The sequence below is a fragment of the Leucopleurus acutus genome (assembly GCF_964270905.1).
Source record: "Leucopleurus acutus genome assembly, chromosome: 2".
NCBI lineage: Eukaryota > Metazoa > Chordata > Mammalia > Artiodactyla > Delphinidae > Leucopleurus > Leucopleurus acutus.
The window spans coordinates 143277224-143302837 of NC_139143.1; the positions used below are offsets into that span (position 1 = coordinate 143277224).

Consider the following 25614-nt stretch of genomic DNA (forward strand, 5'->3'; position numbering starts at 1 on the left):
GGTTTTGGCCTTTTGGAAGCATCATGATGGAAGCTATTACCATTCTTTACAGAAGAAAAGCCCTCCAAAACACATTTTTTCTAATGTTGTTTGTTTGTTTGTTTGTTTTTGCGGTACGTGGGCCTCTCACTGTCGCGGCCTCTCCCGTTGCGGAGCACAGGCTCCGGACGCGCAGGCTCAGCGGCCATGGCTCACGGGCCCAGCTGCTCCGCGGCATGTGGGATCTTCCCGGACCGGGGCACGAACCCATGTCCCCTGCATCGGCAGGCGGACTCTCAACCACTGCGCCACCAGGGAAGCCCTCTAATGTTTTATTAAACTTCAGAGATTTCACTTTCAATCCTGGGCAACTCACTTAACTTCTACATCCCTCATAACAACTTCCATGCACAAATGGTACACGGGCTAGAGCAAACACGGAGCAGGTCCCCAACACAAGCCAACTTTAGGCGCATCTCATAATGTGGGTGCTGAATCCAGTTCAAACTAGGAGCTCTCTGTGCTGAAGGAGTTAAACCTCTCCTCCAGTTACCAAGCAACTAACAAAAAGTAGTCCTTTCAAGGAAAAAAAAAAAAAAGAAATCAGCAGTGATTGGGGTGTATGACTTGGCAATAAAGGCTTCTGCATTCCAATAACAATCCTTTGAGCTAAGCAATCCCTCAGGCTTGAAAGCCACCAAAGAGAACAAATCTCTTTTTTAATCATCTATTACTTCATAAAACCACACTCAAAGCACACACAGCTGCGGGTCTTGGCAGAGGGCGGAGGTGGAGAAGTGTATCTGAGGTTCAAGGCCAGGCAGCAGCCACCCCACCAGCCTGGGGCAGAGAGTTGGAGCTTTCTCCCTTTCCTTCTCACTGCCATGTCCAGGGAGGCAGTGAGGTCTCTGCTGGCTTCTAGATGCCAAGGGAACTTGAGGGTAAAATGAAGCAGACACTGCAATGTATGTTGGGAGATGCGAGGGTCTAGGAGCAGCATGGGAAAGTAGGGATGACCAATTAAAAAAGGATCAACTAAGTATTTTGTTACGACTTGCAGTGGGATTCTATCTGGGCTCCCTGCTGTGTGCAGTGAATGAAAGGGAAGAACAGAGCTCCCTAATTCCCTCCCAGTAAATGGTCCCGCCAGAACATCCCAAATACTCACGATGTTGTTTTCCAGCACAACGTCCCCTAAAAAAGCAAAACCTTATCCTCACTCTATATTCACGACTGAGAATTAGGGCACAGGCTGATGGCCCAGAAAGGAGAGATGTTTCAGGAAGAAACTTAATCCTCAACTTCATTCTTTAAAAAAAAAAAAAAAAAAAAGATGCTGAAAACATGGACTGGGTCATAATCTGCAAACAGAAACTTCCCAGAATGAATGAAATAACTGTGTTTCATACTCCCATCCACAGAGAAAAAGACCAAACACTGCAGATATTTTAAGTCAGACAGATACGCTGAGAGGTTTGTGCTACCAGTGACATCTTTCTAAAAACTTAAAACTTACCATGACGTTTCTTTGTTTAAAATGGTTCGACAGTTCCTTGCGGCCTAGAATCACATTTTATCTCCTTGGCATGGCTCTCAGGACACATAACTTAGCTCCAACTTGGCCACTATTTGTTATGACTCCTTCTTGGCTCACTGCCCATCATCCCTGTCTTCATCACTCCCCACCCTGATCTCACCTCATTTCTTTCTCTTCCCCAAACGCACTGTACTCTTTCATATCTCCCTGACTCTGTTGAGGCTGATGCTGCTACTTGGATTGACTTTCCCATCTTCTCTCATGATCAAACGTCTACCTTCGATTTTCAAATGCAGCTCAAATATCACCTTTTCAGTGAATCCCTCCATCCCTTGCTGTGTCCTTATTATATATTCACATGCCTAAGTCCATCTCAAAATTTCAAACTCCTGGAGGGCAAAAAGCCGCTAACTTTTTTAAATGCAAAAAGTTTCAGGAGGTATAAAGAAACTTAAAGTCAAACTCTTTTAAAGTAAAATTACAGGGCTTCCCTGGTGGCTCAGTGGTTGAGAGTCCACCTGCCAATGCAGGGGACACGGGTTCGTGTCCCGGTCCGGGAAGATCCCACATGCCGCGGAGAGGCTGGGCCCGTGAGCCGTGGCCACTGAGCCTGCGCGTCTGGAGCCTGTGCTCCGCAATGGGAGAGGCCACAGCAGTGAGAGGCCCACGTACCGCGAATAAATAAATACATAAAAATAAAGTAAAATTACAATGAAGCTGGAAAAAGATGTGTGCAAAGGAAATGGTAATTAATAAGATGATGTATGATGATAATGTAATGAGCCTGATACCAAGGTTTGGTAAGTCAGCCTCATAACTTTCTCATAATATTTTTCGTGTGGCCCTATATCTGCCTCTAATGAGTAATCACAAACAGGGTTCAGAGAAGGGAAAGGGCTTTGGGGTCTGGGTGGCCAAAAAAGACTTCATGGAGGATAGATTTGAGCTGAAGCCTAAAGGTCAAGTAGAATAAATATTTATGCTACTGCTGAGAATGACACCCAAAAAACAAAACTCTAAAATGACAAGGTAGATCACCCCCTGTAGAGAAGGTTTTGTTTAACTGTACTGTACCTTCACAGAATTTATTTGTAAAATGAAAGAATTCTATTGTATAATTTAAATTATTTAATTTTCAAGAACTGGATACATATATGCATCTTCCCCCCACACCTCCCCTAGAGCTCTACTGTTCTACAGAAAGGTAAATTTATAATCCACACTAGAGCAGATTTTCCAACCATAAAAATGTTATCATTTGCATGAAAACGGATCGTATTCTGCAAAGCTGACTTTGCCCAGGAATGTGATACACCACATGCATTAGGAAAACAAGGCTTTGGTATGTGGGCCCTAAGAACTTTGGAGTCAGGCAGACCTGAGTTTGATTACTGTCCTCACCACTTCCCAGCTGTGTAGCTTTAGGCAAATTAATTTCTCTAAGCCCCAGTTTCCTCAAATGCCACATTACTAGCATCGACCTCAAAGGACGTTGGGAGGGTTAAATGAAATAATGTGGAGTGCCTGATAAGTCAACGGATTTCACTCTAATTACTACTGCAGAGCTTCACGTGTTTCAAAGTGCTTTGACATGCATGATCTCATCCGACCTGTATAATTCTTTAAGGCAAAGAATAGGGGAAAGGTAAGAAATTATAAACCTCACCTTTCAGGTTAAGAAAGTAAAACCCAGAAAGGGATCACAACTGTCCCAAGGTTACACAACACGTAAGTGGAAAGACAGACTAAAATGTAGATCTCTAACGCCCAGCCCACTGCTAGTTCAGGGGTCTGCCTCCCTAAAGCACAATAAAATGCAGGAGGAAAGAAGGATGCCATGGTAACCTAGATAACACAGTTCCTAGTGGGTGGTACTGTCTGTGGAAGGGAGGGTTCTAAGAGAAGAGAGGGCTTTGGACTGGGTAAGGTCTTGGAACAGACGTGAAATAAAGTGGGAGACTTGGACAAACAGAGAAGTGAGGAGGTCTTCCTTACCACCTCAGTCTCTTGGATCCCTTCATGCCCTTCTCATCATTGCTATTCTATCTCCTTCCCGAGCTCCTTTTCCTTAGTTTCCCTTTAAATGCAGAGAGATGTTCTTGATTCATCCAAATGTTCTTCTCACTTTTCACATGCTTCCTGGACAATTTTAATTATTCCCAAGGTTCCAACCAACTACTAGTTGAGTAACATGCACGATCTCAAACTCTAAACTCTCCTGAGACACGTCTCCTGGATGCGCCACTGCACCTCTAACTCGACACGTTCATAACAGAATCTGTTATTTTCCCCAAATGTTTTCCTCCTCCTTGGTTTTCTATGTCAGGGGATCCAGTTACCCTAGGAGTCATCTTCTCCTTCTCTCTCATTGCTTACATCCAATCATCCTTCTAATTTAAACTCCCAATTAATCCATGAAGAGGTTCCCACCTCTTCACCCCCCCTGTATTAGTCAGGGTTCTCCAAAGAAATAGAACCAATAGGAGACTACATATATATATCTTATGTAATATATATATATATATATATATATACACCTTATATATAAAATATATATCTTATAATATGTATATCTTATATATCCTATATATATATATCTCCTTCGTATATATGACATCTATGTACATTTGTATATTTCTTCATATATGTATATTTATTATCAGGATTGGCTCACACGATTATAGAAGCTGAGAAGTCCCAAGATCTGCAGTTGGCAAGCTGGAGACCCAGGGGTTCCAATCTGAGTCCAAAGGCCTGAGAACCAGGAGAACTGATGGTGTAATTTCTAGTCCAAAGACCAACAGGCTCAAGACCCAAGAAGAGCCAAGGTTTCAGTCAAAGACAGGAAAAGACCAATTTCCACCTCAAGGCAGTCAGGTAGGAGGAGTTCCCTCTTTTTCAGCCTTTTTATTCTATTCAGGTCTTCAATTGATTAGATGGGGCTCACCCACATTAGGGAGGAGAATCTGCTTTACTCAGCTGACCAATTCAAATATTAATCTCATCCAGATACACCCTCACAGACACACTTAGAATAATGTTTGAGCAAGTGTCACCCTGTGGCCCAGTCAAGTTGACACATAAAATTACCCATCACACCACATCTTCACTACCCTATTTTCAGTCCATCACATTCTATCTCCTGGATTATTGCTATCCTGTCTATGGTATACCACAAAAGTGGCCAGAATTCTCCCCAACCCTGTATTCATGCCCTTTGCAGTATGACTCTGTAGCTCCTCGCATTAAGAGGTGAATCTAGAGAAATGCAAATCAAAACTACAATGAGGTGCCACCTCACACGAGTCAGAATGGCCATCATCAAAGACTCTACAAATAACAAAGGCTGGAGAGGGTGTGGAGAAAAGGGAACCCTCCTACACTGTTGGTGAGAATGTTAAGTTGGTGCACCCATTGTGGAAAACAGTATGGAGGTTCCTCAGAAAACTAAAAATAGAATTACCATATGATCCAGCAATCCCACTCCTGCACATATATCCAGAAAAAACTATAATTCAAAAAGATACATGCACCCCTATGTTCATAACAGCTCTATTCACAACAGCCAAGACATGGCAAGCAACCTAAATATTCATCGACAGATGAATGGATAAAGAAGATGTGGCACACATATACAATGGAACACTACTCAGCCTTAAAAAAAAGAATAAATAATGCCATTTGCAGCAACATGGATGCAACTAGAGATTATCATACTAAGTGAAGTAAGTCGGAAAGAGAAAGACAAATAACATATAATATCACTTATATGTGGAAACTAAAATACAACACAAATGAACCTATCTATAAAACAGAAACAGACTCACAGACATAGAGAACAGACTTATGGTTGCCAAAGGGGGAGGGGGCTGAAGGAGGGCTGGAGTGGGAGTTTGGGGTTAGCGGATGCAAACTATTATATACAGAATGGATAAACAACAAGGTCCTACTGTATAGCACGAGAACTATATTCAATATCCTATGATAACCCATAATGGAAAAGAATATTAAAAAAGAATGGTATATATATATATATATATATATATATATGTATGTATAACCGAATCACTTTGCTGTACAGCAGAATTTAACACAACATTGTAAATCAACTATACTTCAATTAAAAAAAGAAGAGGTGAATCTGTTTCTCCACCACTTGAATTGGGCCTGGGCTTAGGACCTGGCTTGACCAATGCAATGAAGCAGAAACACCACTGTGCTACTTCTGAACTGAGCTCTTGAAGACCTTGCTCTTGTCTTCTTGGAATGTAGAGCTGCCACATGAGGCAGCTCAGGCTGACCTGCTGGAGGATGAGAGGACACGTGGAGCAAAACCCAACCGTCCCGGCCAAGGCTCCACACATTCAAGAGAGCCGAATAGAGCTAAGATCAGGAAACCCAGCAGCCCTCCAGAGACTCCTGAACACATTCAGCAGAGACAAGAAAATCCATTTAGCTTAGCTCATCCCTAATCAGTAACCTGCGTAATTACAAGGTAAATAAATGGTTGCTTTTTTACTCCATCAAGTGTTGAGGTGGCCTGTCACTACCCTAACTGATACAGCCTCTTTCAAATTTTAACCCCCTCAATTCCCACCCTCTACATAGCCAGTTAGAATGTAATGGCCTATGTAAAATGAATATTTGACTATATAAATCATTCATTCATTCCTTCATTATTTATTTGGTATCCTCTACATGTCAGGTACTGTGCTCAGTGCAAGGGAAATGAGAGCAAACAACAGACACAGCCCCACCCACAGGGAGCTTTCAATCTAGTACCCTTTGCACCCTTCAAAGTTTTCTACTACCTTTGGAGTTAAAGAGTAAATTTATTAACGTGGCATGTACAAACCACGTCTTACTTGCCAGCTTCGTCTCTGATAGATCTGAGATGCTGCACTAAAATCACATACATTGTCCTTTTTCTCACCATTACATCTTTATTCATAGTGTTCCTTATCTGGATACCCTCCCTCCCTCACTTGGCCAACATGTGCTCATCATTTAGGACTCAAGTGTTACGCACTCCATGACATCTTCTCTGATTCCCCTAAGCTGGGTAGGGTGTTCTGTGCTATGCCCCCATAATACTCAGTGAATATCCCCATCATAGCCCTTCCCATCATCTGTTCACATGTTTATCTCTCTCCCTAAACTGAAATCTCTAAGAGTCAGGGACTGTGTTTTTGTTCAGTCTCGCTGTTCCTAGGACCTCGCACTGTATCTGATCTATAGACAAGGAATAACATTAGGTGAATGAATGAACAAATAAATGAATGAGCAGAGATGTGCAAGCTGAACAGGAGTTTATGAACAAATAAATGAATGAGCAGAGATGTGCAAGCTGAACAGGAGTTTATGTAAATAAGAAATGAATGGATAAGTGAATGAGGTTGTGAATAAGGACTGTCCCAGTTTCTCTTTTCTCATTCAAGTTAATGGCTTTTCACCATCTGTCTTAGGGGCAGAGACATATCCTAGCCAAGCCAGACTGCCAGGAAGATAAATTTCTCTTCTTAGGGTGAGCAGGTCCTTTGGAGAAGTTTCATTTTAATTGGAAAATGGATTCATTCACTTCCTGGCTGGAACTCCTGCGTCAGTGCAGCACCAGGCTGAATGGCTTCCAAGCGTGCTGGAGAGGGGGCTGAGGTGGGAAGAGCACTCCATCAAACGGCGAGTGCTCCGGGACGCCTGAGGACAGCCTGGTGTCCAGTCCAGGCTGGCTCCCAGTGGTGGCCCTCTTCTTTCTCTCCCCAATTGCCTTCAACCCAAACTTTGCTCACCCCCAACACATAAAGGATGGGTGTACTTTACGGTTCCATTTGGCACTACTCGGGGGCTCATCTGGATATGTATATATGTGTATATATATCTCCTTCTTTATTTATACCACTGTCATTTCCTGCAGGGCACAGACAAGGTCCACGACTGAGAAATCCCTTCACTACTCAACTAGTAGAAGAGCAGAACTTCATAAACCCTTCCGTATGATGGATGTGTAACAGTCCAATGTCACAGAAAACATCCCTTTCTAAGGAACACTTCTGCATCTTTTGTGAAGGGTCCTTGTATAGGGCACTGAACACTGTAAGGTTTTTGTGATCTGGCTCCAGGCTTCCATTTAGCCTCACCTCTCAACACCTTTGCGTTTCAGCACCCCTCCTCTCCCCTGTCCGATTCCTCAAACTGACTGCAATGGTAGTTCTAGTAACACAACGTGCTACTCTACATGGAGGTGCCTTTGCACACTCCACTACCTCTTCTCCAGAGCCAGACCGCAAGGGTGCATATCCTGGCTCTAATACGTCACAGCTGTGTGACCTTCAGAAAGCAACTGAACTACTCTTCACTTCTACTTCTCTGTCCTATGAGAATTACAGAGGACAACAGTACCATCTTCACCACAGAGCTGTTGAGAGAACAACGAGCAAGTGTATGTGAAGTGTGCAGAACACCAGCTGGCTCAGAGTGAGCAGGTCTTAAATGATTGTTCTTATTAGTTAGAATGTCAGTCCCGCCACGTTTCCAACTTCAGGAAGGAGCTGGGGCTTTGGAGACTGACACACTTCAGTTCAAACCTTGGTTCTCCTAAGGGAACCCTCCTATACTGTTGGTGGGAATGTAAACTGGTACAGCCACTATGGAAAACAGTATGGAGGTTCCTTAAAAAAACTAAAAATACAGTTACCATGTGATCCAACGATCCCACTCCTGGTCATACATCCAAATGAAACTATAATTCACGTCATACATTTTATCCATTTAAAATGTACAATTAAATGGTTTTTAGTATATTCTCCAAGTTGTGCAACCATCACCATGATTTTAGTACATACTCATCACCTTAGAAGAAAGATGTTCCTCATTTCCCCTGACCCCACAGTCCTTAATCTACTCATCTTTCTATCTCTATGGATCTGCCTATTCTGGACATTTCACGTAAATGGAAAAAGTGGTATTTTCGTGACCAGCTTCTTTCACTTAGCATAATGTTTCCAAGGTGTGTTTGTGATGATTTTACTGCTTTTATCATGAGCATTATACCTGCTTGGAGAGAAAAAACAAACAAACAAAAACCAAAAAGATACATGCACCCCTATGTTCCCAGCAGCACTATTCACAATAGCCAAGACATGGAAACAACCTAAATGTCCATCAAAAGATGAATGGATAAAGAAGATGTGGTATAGAAGATGTGGTACACATATACAATAGAATATTACTCAGCCATAAAAAAATGAAATGATGCCATTTGCAGCAACATGGATGGACCTAGAGATTATCATACTAAGTGAAGTAAGTCAAAGAATGACAAATACCATATGATATCACTTATATGTGGATCTAAAATATGACACAAATGAGCTTATCTACAAAACAGACTCACAGACACAGAAAACAGACTTGTGGTTGCCAAAAGAGAGGGGGTGGAAGAGGGATAGACTGGGAGTTTGGGATTAGCAGAGGCAAACTATCATATAGAGAATGGATAAACAAGATCCTACTGTATAGCACCGGGAACTATATTCAATATCCTGTGATAAACCATAATGGAAAATAATATGAAAAAGAATGTATATATGTGTATGTGTATATATGTGTGTGTGTGTGTGTGTGTGTGTGTATGTGTGTGTATGTATGTATAACTGAATCACTATGCAGTACAGCAGAAATTAACCCAAAATTGTAAAGCAAATAAGTTTTAAAAAATAATAAAATTAAAAAAAAAGAATAACACCTTGGTTCTCCTACTTGGTAATTACATTACTCCTGGCCAGTAGTCACCTAATATCTCTGGGTTTCCCTTTGTTCACTGACAGCAGTGTTTAACTCATTATATTGATAGTATGATTCAATTCAGTGAGGTTATGCATGTTACAACGCTCATCCTGGCACATCCCCAGTAAATGTTAGTTTCCCCCACAATCCTTACTCTTCTCAAATTATATGGGGCCTATCCATCTTCCCTATTAGACTCTTAGGTCCTTTTAAGGAAGGACCATAATTAACTCACCTGTAGCCCTACAGTTAACATGAAATAACTATTTCTTAAATGCAATACTTATTGACCATGCAATAATTTGTCTATCAGTCCTGGTTTGTGGCCAGGTGTGTGCTACATGTGAAGGTAACCATAGATGAAAGGCAGGAATATACTGGTCCTAATCCTCAGGTTGCTTACTGGTGAGGTATAGCAAAGAGTCTGCATAGGAAACACCCAGCCATGATACAGAAGCAGCACAGAATAATTCAAGTTTGAAAATATCTGATTTATAAACTAAGGATGCTGCATGGTCATGAAAGAAAGGCACTGTTGTGGGCAGGCAGCAGAAGAAACGTATTACTTGGGAGGTAGTGTCTGACTTCGCTGTGGAGGGAAGGCAAAGACTAAGGAAGATGGGATGGAGGGCAGTCCAGCTGGGGCAACGGGCCTGAACAAAAGTGCAGGAAGAAGCAGCACCTGCATCCCTGGCCATGGAAAAGGAGCCCTGAGAATGTCAGCCTGAGAGATGTGCACTGAAGTGGAGTAGGAAGCAAATCTGAATTCATTAGACAGGCCACAAGAGAATGGGGGGACCTTGAGGTCTGAGCAGGGGGTGATTTGTTACTCCAGTTTTAGGAAGGTTAGGACAGAAAAAAACATGGTGGGAAATCTGGAGGGGAGAAGAGGTGGAAGGCAGGAGGACCAGTTTCCATACATATTTCTGACATGGAAGAAAGAGACAGAACAGAGGAAGAGGAAGAAAGAAAGGAAAAGGGAGGCAAAAGAGAAGATGAGTGAGAAAGAAAATGAAACAAAGATTAAGTGGAAGAGAGAAGTGGCGAAGGAATGAGAAGAAAAAGCAAAAGATGAAGAGAGAGAGAAAGGGAAGATGGGGTGAAGAGAAAGAATAGTTTAAACATGGGAAGGGAATAAAGTGAGAATGACAGAAAAGGAAAGAAGTGAAAACGACGTGTGGAAAACAAGAGCAGGACCATGACAACGTCCCGACAACGAGACAGAACGTGGAGAAGGAAGGGCAGAAGGCAGAGCCCCGCTCGCGGTCTGCAGCCAGCCTCTCCTCTGGGTGAATGAAGTCATGGCTGATGTCACCACCTCTGAGTCACACGCCCACCAAAGAGAAGGAGGAGGCCCCGCCCGGGGTTCCGTCCCACCCTCCTGGACAAGAGGGGTTCATTCTCTGCCTTGCGCTCCGGGACATTGTCTAGTCTGGTCCTGAGAGGACTGAAATGAGGAGGGCTTCTCCTTGGGCCCAGGGAGGACACTGCCGCCACAGAAGCACGCCAAGCCTGTCATCACCGGGTTCTCAGATCCAGGCCCTGAGGTGCGATGGTCAGAACAGGGGCGACAGAAGCTTCTGGCTTTTCTATGCCTGGGGCTAGGGCTCCATCCCATGATGTCCAAAAAGGAAATTCCCATAATGAATGGTACTGAATACGCAAAAGGGCCTCCAAAGGTGCTTTTAGACTGAGCTGGAACTGCTTTCTCACATTCTAGGCTTGCACCACGCTCTCTCTGCAACCCACGGAGGCCTCCTTTCCTCGGACTGCCAGACCTCTTCCCACGCCAGGCCATCCACCCCACTGAGTGCTTACCTCCATTAGCCCCCAACCTACATGTCACCTCCTCCTGACTCCTCTCCCCTAACCCGGGCATATTTCCATAAGGAACTGAATTTCCATCCTACCTACAGAGTACTGTGTCTTTATTTCTGTCCCTCTTCTAGAATATGAGCTGCTTGAGGACAGGGACTCTGGTTTACTGCTATACTCCCAGCATTTAACCAAGTACTTGAAATAAAATAAATTTTCAATAAATATTTGCTGAATGAATGAATGTCCTCGGTCAACTCTGGCAGGAACCGATGGGTACCATGCTAGTATTTTTAGACCTCTTCTGAGGTCTAAAGACCTCTCCTCTTAACAGCCATCATCCTGAGAATGCTGGTTACTGAAGACAGTACCCCATAAGCTACTAATAACAGTGCAAGTGAAACTGCTCTGTAAACAGTCACTTGGGGCATCAGAGGACGGATTTACTCTCCCCCTGATTCCTCCACTCTCCACAACCCTGGGCCTGTGAGCTGCTGTGGAAAGGGCACAGGCTTGAGTTAGATGCCCTGCTCTAGCACTCACTCCTAGCCTGTTCCCACAAGCTCAAACACAAATACTACTACCTACTCTCCAAGTTGTCCATCAAGATTAAGCACGGTTAAAAAAAAAAAAAGGGCCTACCCTCAGACCATGTGGATTTTTCCCTTCACTCTTAGCTCTCTTAACTGCATCTAGAGTTAAGTATATGAAAAATAGACCTCACTAACCTTTTTCCCAGAAATCAACTTCTGTCCTAATCATCACCTGAAAATACATCCCTACCACCAGCACCCTACAACTTACCAAATACCTTCTGATACAAAATATTGTTGTCAATACCATTTCATGAACAGGAAACTAAGGCGCCTAAGTGAAATGAATTGCCCAAGATCATGCAGACAGTTAAGTGAACAACCTGGTGTGAAACCTCGGCCACTTGAACTCCAAACCCAATACTCCTTCACTGCTGCCTGGCTGCTGCTTCCCAGCACATGGGCGGTGCTTGATAAATACTTGCACAGTGACTCACTCCCTTTCTCAGGTCCACGGTCTGGTCTCTGACCCCCGGTCAAAGCCAGACCACACGGCCTCATGCCAAGACAACTGCAGTAGGTTTCACTCTGGTCCCGATTCTCTCCCCATCTATCTTAGGCTCACAGAATGCCAGCACTGAAAGAGAACTTCAGGAGCTATGGCTGTTCCCAAATGCCAGTCCCTGAACCGGTGCTCATCCATGACTGGTCATTTTCACTCATCAGTGGTGAATAATACAAATAATACTAGAGAAGATGAAACCCTTATTATTAATAATATTCTGAATAATTAATTGGTAAAAAGATCTTACGTCCTGGTAGCTTGCTTTGCTTTCCTTGGGCAAGCTCTAATACTCTGCACATACAGCATTACTGGAAGAAAACATTTATCTGTGCCACAGTTCAGACCCTTAAGCAAAGCCCGAATGAGAGACAGAGGCCAGAGGGGGCAGAGCCACTTACCCAGGCAGCTTCTAATTCCCTCTGAACACTCCCTAGTCTTGCATTTTTGAGCCAGAAGACGCTGACTCTTGAGATGACACAGCCTGGAAGCCAGACTAAAGCAGCTTTTTGAGAGGGTGTGGGTAGGGGTACTGATGAGGCTGTAGAGCTGAGATCAGACTTCCTTTTACTACTGAGGTCACTCCCAAGTTTCACCTAATCCACAGCCTCTCCATACAGGAAGGATTCAGAGAGATGTAGGCTTTGATGGGGATCCCTGAGTCCCTTTGTCATTCAACCAGCAGAGTGGACACAGCTTCATGCACAGAGACTGGCCTCCAGTGAGGTCTTAGCTGCAGAAGTACTGCCAGGACCCTGGGGTTCAGAAGAGCTAAGGAACTAGTTGGATCATTTATTCATTTTTTCCAACTGCAGATGTTTCAGGAGGAGGTAAATGCAAAGAGGAGGAAGAGGCCAGCTCTTGGGAGGTAACTCTAACGTGCTGGAGCAGCGGTCCCCAACCTTTCTGGCACCAGGGACCAGTTTCGTGGAAGACAATTTTTCCACGGACCGAGGACGGGGAGGAGGATGGTTCAGGCGGCAATGCAAGCGATGGGGAGCGGCAGATGAAACTTCACTTGCCCGCCCGCCGCTCACCACCTGCCGTGCAGTCCAGTTCCTAACAGGCCGCAGACAGGTACCAGTATGCGGCCTGGGGGTTGGAGACCCCTGTGCTGGAACACAGACAAAATAGAAATGGGTTGGAGTTTGTGTAGTGGAGGGAATCTTAGACTTCACCCGGTCTCAAGCGTGATTCTTTAACTGTGAGTCTAACTTAGGTAACTTTTTTATTCTAAAGTTCATATTTATCTTCAAAATTTAAGCCAAACAAATGTGGTATCTGGGATCTGAAATTTAAACTAAGAGAACCAGGTATCTCATCTGTAGGACAGACCGGGGCACCTTGCCCCTGATAAAGACTGGAGTTGACCAGCTAACTTTTGACTCCTTAAATTCATTTCCTAGAGTTAGAAAACCCAGGTTTTTGCATCCCAACACTGCCAGAAGTAACAGTCAGTAGGTAGTAATCCATCTAACTCCCTCCATCCTCATCTTCTTTATCTGTGAAGTAAGTGCTAACATCTACCTCACAGGATTTTCAAAAGAATTAAGCAAGATAGCTGAGTTAAAAGCTAGATAGATAGATAGTTAATAAATTCTAGTGCAGGTGTTGATGATGTTTGTAGACAGCAATCAAACAGAGTCAATATCTTAAATAGAATTTAGTAAGTATATCGGAAAGATATTATTTCAAACTGCTTTCACAAGGGTAACAATATCTCAACTTACTCCAAAAACTTAAGGTGGATTGATTGGATGGATAGAAGGACATATAGATGTATATATATATGTGATAAACCAAGTACAGTAAAATGTTAATGGCAGAATCTAGGTGATGGTTCTAAGTGTTCACTATAAAATTCTTTCAACTTTTCTGTATGTTTGACAATTCTGATAATAAAATGTTGGGGAAAAATGGCTTTCACAGCCTCTTACATTTGGTCCTAGACTTGGGAGCCCCTTGAGATTAAAGGATACTCTTGGCTTCCGCCTTGTCTCCCCATCACCAGGTACAACGCCTTCCTCATAGCAGTTACTAGACAAACGTTTGTTTCACTGATTAAATGAATATATCCCTACAATAGCAGCACAGTTATTCTCATTTTGAAGACAACAGAACCAAAAAAAAAAAAAGAATAAAACCAACCCATATGTTCAGAGAAATGAGATTTACTTACCCCTCCAGAAGAATGCTGTGACTTGCATCTTGTCAGACTTCTGGCCTCCCTCCTCCCTTTCCCCAGTTAACATCCACCTATCCTGGGCCCCCAGATTTCCAAGCTAACAGTCCACCTTAGTGCAGCTGATCATGCTAATGAGTTCCTGTATCACAACACACATTAACTGCACTGTATTTTTTAGTGTCTTTTCTAAAGACAGTATTTTCCTCCAATAGATGTGACCTCCATTTTAACCACTGTGAGGAAAGAATTTTGTTCGTTTTTTGTTTTACATCGAATCATACCATGTGAGCATAAGGCCAGCCAAACTTAGCAATCTTTCTCTCTCTTCTCTGGTTATACTGTAAATTCCTAGATGTAGCTGACACCCCTACACAGTGGTCGGACAAGGCTGGCAGCAAGGAAGCTGGGCACGTGGACTATGCTATTACAGCCGTAAGTCTGGAAAGGACCAGGAAACAAGAATTCATTTAGCAAATATTTATTGAATATTCTTTCAATGCCAAGCACTGTGTTTGGGTCGGGGAAGACAATAGTCAGGTATGGAGAGAAAGGTTTGGTCCCTCCTCTTATGGAGCCAAGAATCCACCAATCCAAATGAGGAAGGAACATGGTGCAGCAGAAAAAAAACAAACAAAAAAAACAAGACAGGATTTAGATCCAAAAGGACCTTCATAAAGACCCAAGCCTGATACCTGTGGACAAGTCACTGCATCTCTTTGAGGCTTACTATATTTATCTATAAAATGTAACAAATAGTAACGTTTAACTTGCAAGGCCATGTCACCAATCAAATAAAGAAAACATATGTCCAAGTCACAGAAGTTATAAAGTAAAATACAAAATAAAGTATCATAACAATAGCTGACATTTATTAAATGTTATTAGGTATCAGGCCAAGTCCTTCTTTTTTTTTAAAATTTTGGCCTGCTTTTTTAAATTACTCTGTTGGACTATAAAAGTAAAAGAATACAGCATATATTTGGCATAAATCAAATATGCAAATACAGGGATAAGGAAAGGATTCACTGTCCAGGTAAATGAAGGCAGGCCATCAGCCTCAACACTCCATATATTTTAGTTACGAGCCCAGTTTATGGGAAGACCACCCTGGAGAGAAAATCCACAACAGATGCCCTAACATCAGCTGACAGTACCGTCCGCAGTGCTCAAAGGCTGGGAGGAATCTGGTCCAAACGTAAAACGGCCCTAGTATAAACATTCTAAAGAGAGCTTGTCTGATTCAGTTGATGTGTCTTGGATTTTCTTGGGGGTGAAGGGAGCAACATAAAGGGGTTAGTCCCCTCAGAGCACAAAGACACAGAAGAGAGGCCCAGAGGAGTTACTGCATCAATCTTACAAAATAAGCAGTGACTCAAGGTAACAGACTGCAGCCAAGGGATGGCTCTGGGGTAGAAAGGAGTAGTAATACTCCAAACTTCCTTTTCCACAACAGGGAAGAGAAAATGAAAGTACACTCAACTTGCAGTGGATCTTTACTTTGGAATGGAACTATCTGGACAGACAAAACCCAGCAATCAAAAATGGCATGATAAATGATTTGATAAGTTCATGCATCCATCCATTAAAATATGTACTGAGTTATCAGTGTGAGATGCTAAGCAATGCCCTAGACACCAGGGACATGGAGATAAGTGAGGTGCAATATAGTTTAATGAATTCCAGGGTAGAGGTAAGGGGAGGATGCCATAGCGGACAGAGGGCAGGACCCCAATCAACATAGAGAAAGTCAAGGAAGGCTTCCTGGAGTTTGAAGAATTAGTATAAGTTTCCCCAAGTGAAAAGAAATGATTTTAAGTTTGCCAGGCAGAAGGAAGACCTCAGCAAAGACCCAGAGGTGTAAGAGAACATGAGTATGGTATCCTTAGATCCACTGACCAAGAAATTCCCCAACTGGAAAGTCTTTCCATTTCTCTAAGCATTTTGTTATAGGAAAAGTAATGATGGATTCCTTGAACAAATTCCCGCAGTCTGGGTCTCAAATCCAAGTGCCTAGATGGGTAGTTGCTGGAAAAGGAAATGGTGAGGCAGGCTGGGTGGGGACCACTGTGAAATGAAGGACACTCGCCCCTTCTCGAGGGGCAGCTCCTGCACAACTCTGGCCAGTTCCTTCCACATGGGAATGTGAACCCAGGACTGCTAAATCCTTTTGTTATTTTTTCTAGAGAAGCAGAAAAATCTGGATTTTTATGTGAAATTTCTTAGTTTTTAAATGTTGGACACTAATTCAAAAAAGAATTTTTTTTTCAAGCACAGGGTGGGTCCACCAAAACCCATCTGGGGACCAGATTCAGCTTGTGGGCTGCCAGCCTGTAACCCTACACATGAGCTGAAATGAGCAACAGGGCAGTGAGGGCCAACGGATATAGCCCAGGGGCTGGAGGAGGGCTGGACTTGGTGAGGATCCTGGTTCTACCACTTATTGCATAGCTTTGGGGAAGCAAGCTACTTAAGCCCTCTGGGTCTTGTTTTCCTCATCTGTAAAATGGGATAATAATACTGTGTCACTGAGGGGCTTAGAGGAAATACTGCATGTAAAGTCCCTCATACAGTGCAGATGGTTTAGGAAAATAATTCCAAGAAGAAAAAAAAAATCCCATGCTAAATAACGAAGTGTTGTCAACCAGAAAGGTTAGCTAGGACTATAAGATTACTTTTTAATGGAAAAGTACAAAGAAGTAATAAAAGCATGATCTTTGTGCTGTAACATAAGCAAACTATACCAACCACGGATAGTGTCTCATTATTGTTTTTTGTAATATACAGCCATTTTTTTTCTATACTGTAAGTTTCTTAAGACAAATGCATTTATAAGACTGCACAGCCTCATAACTTTTTTCCCTTTCACATTATAGTGTAAACTTTGTTGTTGCTATACAAATATTTATTATCTACCCAGTACATATGCCAGAAGGATCTTTTTGAAGTCATAAAACAGATCATGTCACACGCAGGTTTAAAATCCATCAACCATTTCTCACTGTCTTAGAATAAAATCGAAATTCCTGTCCACGGCCTCAAGGCTGTGCAGGATCTGGCCCCTGGTCACTTCTCTTACCCCACCTCCTGCCACTCCCTGCCTTGCTCATACCTGGCCAGCCCTGCTGACCTCCTATGCTGATCTCTCAGGTGCTTTCCTCCCCTCATTGAATCTGCTGCTCCTTCTTCCTGAAAGTCTCATCATTTTGTCAACCAAAACCTCCCAAGAGAACACACTAGCTATGCCAAATCTGTTCATCTGCCATTCTCCTTCATAGCATTTTCCAGAAAACAAAATCACTTTGCCTATGTATTTGTCTCCGTGTCTCTTTTCTGCTGCTCTATGCTAGAATCTAAGTTCCCAGAAGGCTACCCAGGGCCCTCATCTGTCTTGCTCACCTTGCAACCTCAGTGCCCATCATATAGGAGACACTCAGCCAAGACTTTTTAAATGAAAAAAACGAACCTACCACCCATTGTTCCCAGCCTCAGATTCTCCTGAAGTCATTACTTCCAAGTTTTTTCCCTGAACTAGATTATTCAAACCCTGCAAGGCAAACACTTGAAGAGGTAGTAGAGTGAAATGGGTCTGAAATGGGTCTATGGGTCTGAAATGCCAAGGTTCAAACCCCAGCCTTGCCATTTATTAGCTGAATAACCTTAGGCAAATTGCTTAACATCTCTGAGTCTGTTTTGTCATCTGTAAAATATGAGACTTAACTTCATAGGGTGGTTGTGAGGAGTAGATGAGTTTAACATGGATGAAATGCTTAGACAAGTACTACGTATATAATAAGCACTGTATACATTTTAGCTACTGTTTTCATCTAATTCCTTATTCTGTTGTTATTGCTTAGTCCAAAAAGGCTGTAATTTTGGGGACTTCCCTGGTGGTCCAGTGGCTAAGACTCCGCACTCTCAATTCAGGGGGCCCGGGTTTGATCCCTGGTCAGGGAACTAGATTTCACATGCCACAACTAAGAGTTCCATGCCGAAACTAAAGATCCCATGTGCCAAAACTAAAAGATCCTGCATGCCGCAGCGAAGACCCGGCTCAGCCAAATAAATAAATACATATACATATACGTGTGTGTGTGTGTGTGTATTTTTTTTTCAATTTTTAGAAGGCTGTAATTTTGTGAAGACAGAGACCACCTCTGGGTTCCCACAGTGAAGTGCACAGGTCTCCACAGGAGGGGGATGGGGGATGGAGCTGTTTGTATGGTTCTTGATGTTCGTATGCTTGCATGATACGAGACGAGGAGTAAGACACTTAACATTTTTGAGCCTCAGTTTCCTCATTTATAAAAAGAGATAATATCTACCCCACATGACTAGTGTAAAGATTAAATAATCATTGTGGAATAAAATAATTCTGGGGCTGGAGGCACTGGTGAATTTTAGGGGAAACAAGTAGAAGGTATTCAGTAAGTCAATCAGCTTTGCAATTCAAAGCTGGCTGCTTTCTGGTATAGGTATTACACATAGGATGTGGATGATTCAAATAAATGAATGACTCTGAAAATATGCTTTATACTCTTCTACTATTTTCTATGATTGTCTCTGACAACTCTGTGGTCATTTTTAGGTGGTTTCCGTAGCTATTATTCAAACAGGAAAAGCATACCACTCATTACACTCAGCTACTTAAAATAAGATATTCTAGTGTTTAAAATTCTCTCGATTGGTGCTAGAATGTTATTGACATGCCCATCAGTAGAGACAAACATTTTTATGCACAGTGGAAGTGAGAATTAAACTACTCTTTGAATAAGATATTTTACAAATATCTGACTAAATTATAATAATTCCACAAAGCTGATATTATTATCATCATTTGACAGCTCAGCATGCTGAAACTCAGACATGCTGACTTAGCCTAAGGTTGCAAAATCGGTAAATGGTGGAGAAAGATTTAAATGCAAGTGTGTTTGGCTTCAAATCCTGTACTTTTTCTGTTGTTACAGAACTGTGTTCTATCTCCCAGAGCTCCAATCTTGTATGAGCTGTACTGCTAAGATCTGACGAATGTAGGTAAATAATATCAGACCTATGCACGAAATGTAAAGCCAGAGTAACTAACAGAAAAAGACTATAGTTTCCACCAAACTGCCATCCAAAAAGAAATGGTGGGCTTCCCTGGTGGCGCAGTGGTTGAGAGTCCGCCTGCCGATGCGGGGGACGCGGGTTCGTGTCTCGGTCTGGGAGGATCCCACATGCCGCGGAGCGGCTGGGCCCGTGAGCCATGGCCGCTGAGCCTGTGCGTCCGGAGCCTGTGCTCCGCAACGGGAGAGGCCACAACAGTGAGAGAGGCCCGTGTACCGCAAAAAAAAAAAAAAAAAAAAGAAATGGTGCGTTTCCAAGAAAGAAACTGACATTGTTTATCTTTCATAAAGTTTCAAGATAAGAAACCTAAAGAAAAGAGAATTGTTACTATATCATCAAGAAGAATGAAAGAATAAGGCCAGTCGAGGCCCTTACTGTGCCAGCCTCTTACTGTACAGAAGGGACAAGGACCAGGCTTTCCTGAAGTCTAACAGAGTTTTCTTTTCAGGAGTTCCTACTGCAAAGCATCCAGTGCTAGGTGTGCTAGCACCTTCCACAGCTAGCAGGAAGTTATCAAACCACCCCTCTGGCTATCCAAACTCCCAGGTTCCTCCCAAGAATCTACATACACAGGATAAAGCACATTAGAACCAATCAGAGAATCATTTACTCGTTTTCCCAATATGTTATCAGGGGAACAGAAGCAGAAGGGCATGGACTGGGGAGATGAAAGGGGCAGATATATTTTCTAAACCCATCAACAAAATCCTCTGACATTCCAGCCAGCTGCTTCCAGACCTTTGGAATGAACAATGAAAATTGCAAACTATAAAATGATTAGTTTTCTGTTCTGCTGACAATAGCAAAAAGAGGAAATGAGTTAAAAGATGGACTGGAATACCTCCATGCATCCGCTACAAGCCAGATAATTATCTTCCATTAACACTGAGCTGTCAGGATCGGCATCAGCCTGTTAACTTGCTTGACCTTCCTCAGCCTGCACCTTGTTACCCTACAATGTTTCATGTTTATAAAGATAGGAGACTCCAGCTGTTCCAGCCTGAGAGAACTTAATTTACATTTGGCCTTCATTAAGATGAGAGTCAGAATCATTGAGACCAAATGGAGAAGCCAGACTGCTGGGGGTTATGAAAAAATCAAATGGCATTTTTCCTTTTATCTGACAATTCTTATTAAGGAGACGTACGTCAACCTAAAACACACAAACCTTATATGCAAAGGACATGATTAAAATTCCATATTGCAGAACTAGGACCCGAGTAAAGGCTTTGCCCAAAAGGTACGGAGGTCCTAGTATACCACTTCTGTCTTCTGAGAAGTCTGAACTCCAAATTCTGCCCAACTCCCTCTGACATCTGATTCCAGGCTAAGGACAAGGAGCACATGAATGCCAGCAATACCGAGATGAGCGGTGAGCTCTGACTCCTCCACCTAGCTCGCCCCTCATGGCCAATCAGCCCCAATGTCCTGCTGACATTAACCCCTAACGATTTCTGGAACCCATCTCCTCTCCATCCCACAGTGCCTAATTCAGGTCTCATCACTTCTCACCTGGAAAACTGCACTAGCTCCTCATTGGCCCACTCAAATCATTCAAACAATATTTACTGAGTACCTACAATCTGTCAGGCATTTAATTAGGGATAGGGACACAACAAGGAACAAAATGGATATCCTCTCCATCCTCCTGTGGATTACTATGGTTGGAGGGGGTGAGCTTTTATACAAATCATCATACAAATTGACGTGTCATTACAATTTATGAAAGATACAATGAAGTAAAATTAAGAGTACAATGACAAGAGACCTCTGATTTATTTGAGGGTCAGGAAAGGCTTTTTTAAGGATGTGACAGTAAAGCTGAGACCTACATGATGAGTTAGAATCAATGGTGAGAAGAGGAAAGAATATTCAAGCAGAAGGCACAGCATCAGAGCATCATTAAGACCAGAGGTAAGCAAACTTTTTCTCTAACAGTCCAGAGAGTAAATATTTTCAGCTTTGCAGGCCATGCAGTCTCCATCTCAAATACTCAGTTCTACCACTGTAGGGCAAAAGCACCACAGACAGTAGATAAACGAACAAGCATGGCTGTGCTCCAATAAAACTTTATTTATGGCCACTAAAATTTTAATTTCCTATCATTTTCACAAGTCACAAAACATGACTCTTCTTTTGATTCTTTTTCAAACATCTGAAAATGTAAAACTCATTCTTAGCTCCCAGGACATCCAAAAACAGGCAACAGGCCAGATTTGGCCCATGGCCCTAGTTTGCCAACCCCTAGTCAAAAGGCTGAGGTGGCAAAGAGCTGGTGTGTTTGAGGCACTCTGAGTGGATCCCTGTGGATGGATCAGAGTGAGCAAAGTGAGAGACACACAGTAAGCAGAGGAGGGAGGTGAAAATGACGTCATACACCATCTTCTGAGCCAGGTTACAAATTTTGGAGTTTATCCTAAGGGCAAAGCAAGGCCAACTAAGTGCTATAATGAGGAAAGTAAGAAACCTGGTTTTAGGGGAATTCCCTGGTGGTCCAGTGGTTAGGACTTGGTGCTTTAGCTGCTGGGGCCCAGGTTCCATCCCTGGTAGGGGAACTAAGATCCCACAAGCCGCACGGCATGGTCAATAAATAAATGCACACGTACTAATAAAAACATAAATAAATAAACTGGTTCTTACTCCCCCCCACACACATTTTCTCATTCCTAATCCAATCTCTTCACCCTGCCAAAGGTATCTAAGACACTTTCCCCCTTGCCTAACAACCATCCACTAATCTCTCTCACCAAACAGGACCTTAACAAACTGAGCCCAGGCTACTTACCTGGTCTCACTTCCTACTACACTCAGGGAAGCACCCCAGGCTCCTGTCCTAGGGCCTACACACCTTACCATAATGAACCTCATTCTCTCTAGAATACTGTATCCTTCCTGTGCAAAACCTCCACTCATATCTTGAGGCTCATCTCAAGTAGCTCGTGCAGGAAGCAAATTATTTTCCCTGAAAGCACTCTGCATATGCCTGCATCTCGGCGCTCAGTGCATCTTCTGCTGGCTCTGGTTCCATGCCTCTCTTCTCCTTATGCTCCCCCACCATTTGTCCCCAGTGGTCACTGTGCCGCTTGAGGGTAAGGCCGAGTCCTCTTTGTGCCCATGTCCCCAGTTCCTACCACAGTGCTGGTTCACAGCAGGACCTCAGGTAAGATTTGGCAAATTAAGGAATGAATGAAGAGTAAACAAATGGCAGCCCAGTACACTTGGCACAGACTCTCATGTTCTAACGTCGAATGTGCTGTTGAACAGCAGCTCAAGCTACTGTACTTCCCTGTGCCTCAGTCTCCCACAAGCCCAATAAAAAGAAGGTACTGTTTCCCCATTCTCCACACATGGATGCTTTTCAGGATACAAAGGTAGAGCCTTTAGCATTGAAAGTGGTTTTGTGGGTCTGCAGGCCAGCAACATCAGCATCACCTGGGAGCTTGTTAGAAATGCAAATTCTTAGCTCCCACCACAGGGCTACGAAGTTAGAGTCTGCAGTTTAACAAGCTCTCCAGGTGATTCATTTATACATTGAAGTTTGAGAAGAGCTAGCTGTAAGCCATGCTGGGAGGCTTTAAGGAGAAGGGACGAAACGTGATTTTAGAAGTTGTTTTGATTTTGAATTTGTAATCACAGTAAAACCAAAGGAACTCTCAGCAAGGATTCCTGGGCATGCTTACCAAAAAGACAAAAAAAAACAATTGAAAAAGTCTGAAAAACAGATTTGAGGCTCAGCCTTCAGGTAGTTAAATGCACAGTGAGGCAATGTTTAGAGCCTTACTCAGGAAATTCTGAAATGGAATTGATTAGATGAATGGATGGATGGATGGATGGTCAGTCTTAGGTCATAATCATTGCCACACAAATCTAGAACTTAATTATTTTCTATGGGCTTTATTTAGTGCAGTTAGATCTCAAGCGCACAGGTAAATATCCTGACAGGTTCATACCAAAGGTATATTTAGATCTCCTGGGATATACAGCCCTGAGCTGGCTATGAAGCAGGTGCTCAATAAGGCTCTGGTATTGCACCAGTGACCACCTGCTCAATCCTCCTCACTTAATTCAGAACAGCTATTCCTCACCTGTGGCCCAGAAGGGTGACATAGCCAACCCATTTGTTCTTCTGCACATGTTTAGGCTGGCTTAAAGACCATCACCACCCTCATTCCTGGTCCTTCCCAAAGTGGTATGCTTCACAGAGGATTTTAGTACTTCATGACTAATGGGATGAGCTGGGATTTGGAGACCAGGAGACACAGGTTTAAATTCTGGCTGTATCGTCTGTTTGGGAAAGTCATATAACCCTCTCTCTGAGCCTCAGTTTCCCATGCCATCTACCAGGCAGAGGTTGTTAGGATGAGATCAGTTAAAGTCTATAGCACACATAGCAGAGTGTGGAGGCAGTGCAAATACAAATTAATACACTGCTTTGTATTTCAGGATATTTTTGTATCAAGTTTCCAAACTGATCCAGTCCAACTCTCTCACTTTAGAGATGGAAAAAGTGAGGCCTGGGGATGAGAATTGCTTTGCCCAAAGTCACACAGTGTGATGCAAACAGAGTCAGAATTAGGATCCTAAAACCCCCAACTCCTAAAACACTCTGTGTTTTCAAACTCTTAGCAAATACAGAAGTCTTTCTGCAAATTAAAACTTACAAAATAGCTCAATATACTAAACAAGTAACAAGCCAAGCCTGCCTTGATCACTGACGCCCTTTTTACTTACCTCCCTTCTGCCCCATGGTGGCAATCCAAGGATACCTCCTCATCACCTTTAAACTCTCCCCAACCCCACATTTGAGTAATTGAAGACTCAATCCACCTGAAACCTCAGGGCCAGTAAATGAATCACGGCAGGTCTTATCATTAGATGGATTCTCTCCTCACCAGACCACCTAGGGGTTTTCAAGTTCCTGCAATTCCCAGAGGACTTGAACTTTCTCACACATCCATCTCTACTGGGAACCATTAAGCTGACATCACCATTCTCCACACTTCATAAATGATTCTAACATCTGGAAATGGGAACCACCTGCAAGTGCCTTAGCCAGAGATCACCTTATCACAAAAGGGTATGGAAACTCAAGTTCAGGTGAGATGAGAAAGGCATTCCATAAAATGCCACTAAGGCCAAAAATTAATCATTGGGGGCTAAAAGTATGTAGAGAAAGAATGTTCCAGTCAGAAGATTTGGACTTGAATCCCAGCTCTGCCACTTTCTAACTGGAATGGTAATTAACCTCTCTGAACTTCAATAGAACAGTGGATATTAAGAAAATCAATTTCAGTCATTTTTAGGTTCAAATCCTGGTTCTGCTGCATACTTATTGAGTCACTTTGGGTGAGCTGACGAATCTCTATTAGCTTTAGTTTTTACAAATACAGAAAAAGAAAAAAAACTACTTTATAGGGTTGCCGTTAGGATTCAAAGAGATAATCTGCATCAAATACTTATTTCAGTGCCTTGCCTGAGTTAAGCAGAATGACTTAACCACAACTGAATCAATAAAATGGGATCAACCTTCCTGAGACTTGCTGCAAAAATCAAATACAACAGCCGTGATGAGCAGGGTGCCTGGTACCAATAGATTCAATAAATGGAATCCTCTGCTATTATGAGTAATCGCTCCTCAACGCTATGCACTTACCTCTTTTAGCCACAGAAGCTTCGGGGCCTGCATTTCCACGGACATCACGCCCCCGACGTACTGCAGGACACTGTGCTTGGTTTCGTTGATCCTGTGGACCTGACTGACCGCCCGGTGGTCCAGCCACATGATGATGTTTCGATGAGAATCCCCTAGCAAAAACAAGGGAGATGAGGACACAGGTGCATCCTTATCCTTCTAATTCAAGGGGGCACTTATGGATTCCCAAGGGCAAAAATCTGCACAACTGCTTGTATAATTTCACACATCAACAAGAAACAAGTGAAAGGACCACCACCAACACTGACTAGGTACATCCTACCCGTATCTCGGACCCTTGAAGAGACGTGCTCTTTGAATATAGTCCCAGGGTTAAACGTCTAAAGGAAAAACCAGTCAAGATCCACTAATTAATTATATTACCATTCATTCTCTCTCAACTTTTCCCCTTCCTTTCCTATTTCA

General features: G+C 42.9%; 1 protein-coding gene across 6 annotated transcripts in view; it reads right to left on the reverse strand.

Moving 5' to 3' along the window:
• The window catches only part of FGGY (FGGY carbohydrate kinase domain containing), a 422532-nt gene that overhangs the window by 352240 nt on the left and 44678 nt on the right, over window positions 1–25614 (reverse strand). For 5 of the 6 annotated variants that reach the window (XM_082834792.1, XM_082834791.1, XM_082834790.1 and 2 more), the window contains one exon: window positions 25150–25301. In XM_082834792.1, coding sequence (XP_082690918.1) covers window positions 25150–25301 — 152 coding nt within the window. Of the gene's footprint in view, window positions 1–1147; window positions 1884–25149; window positions 25302–25614 lie in introns of those variants that run through there. The other variant, XM_082834794.1, reaches the window with a different exon arrangement.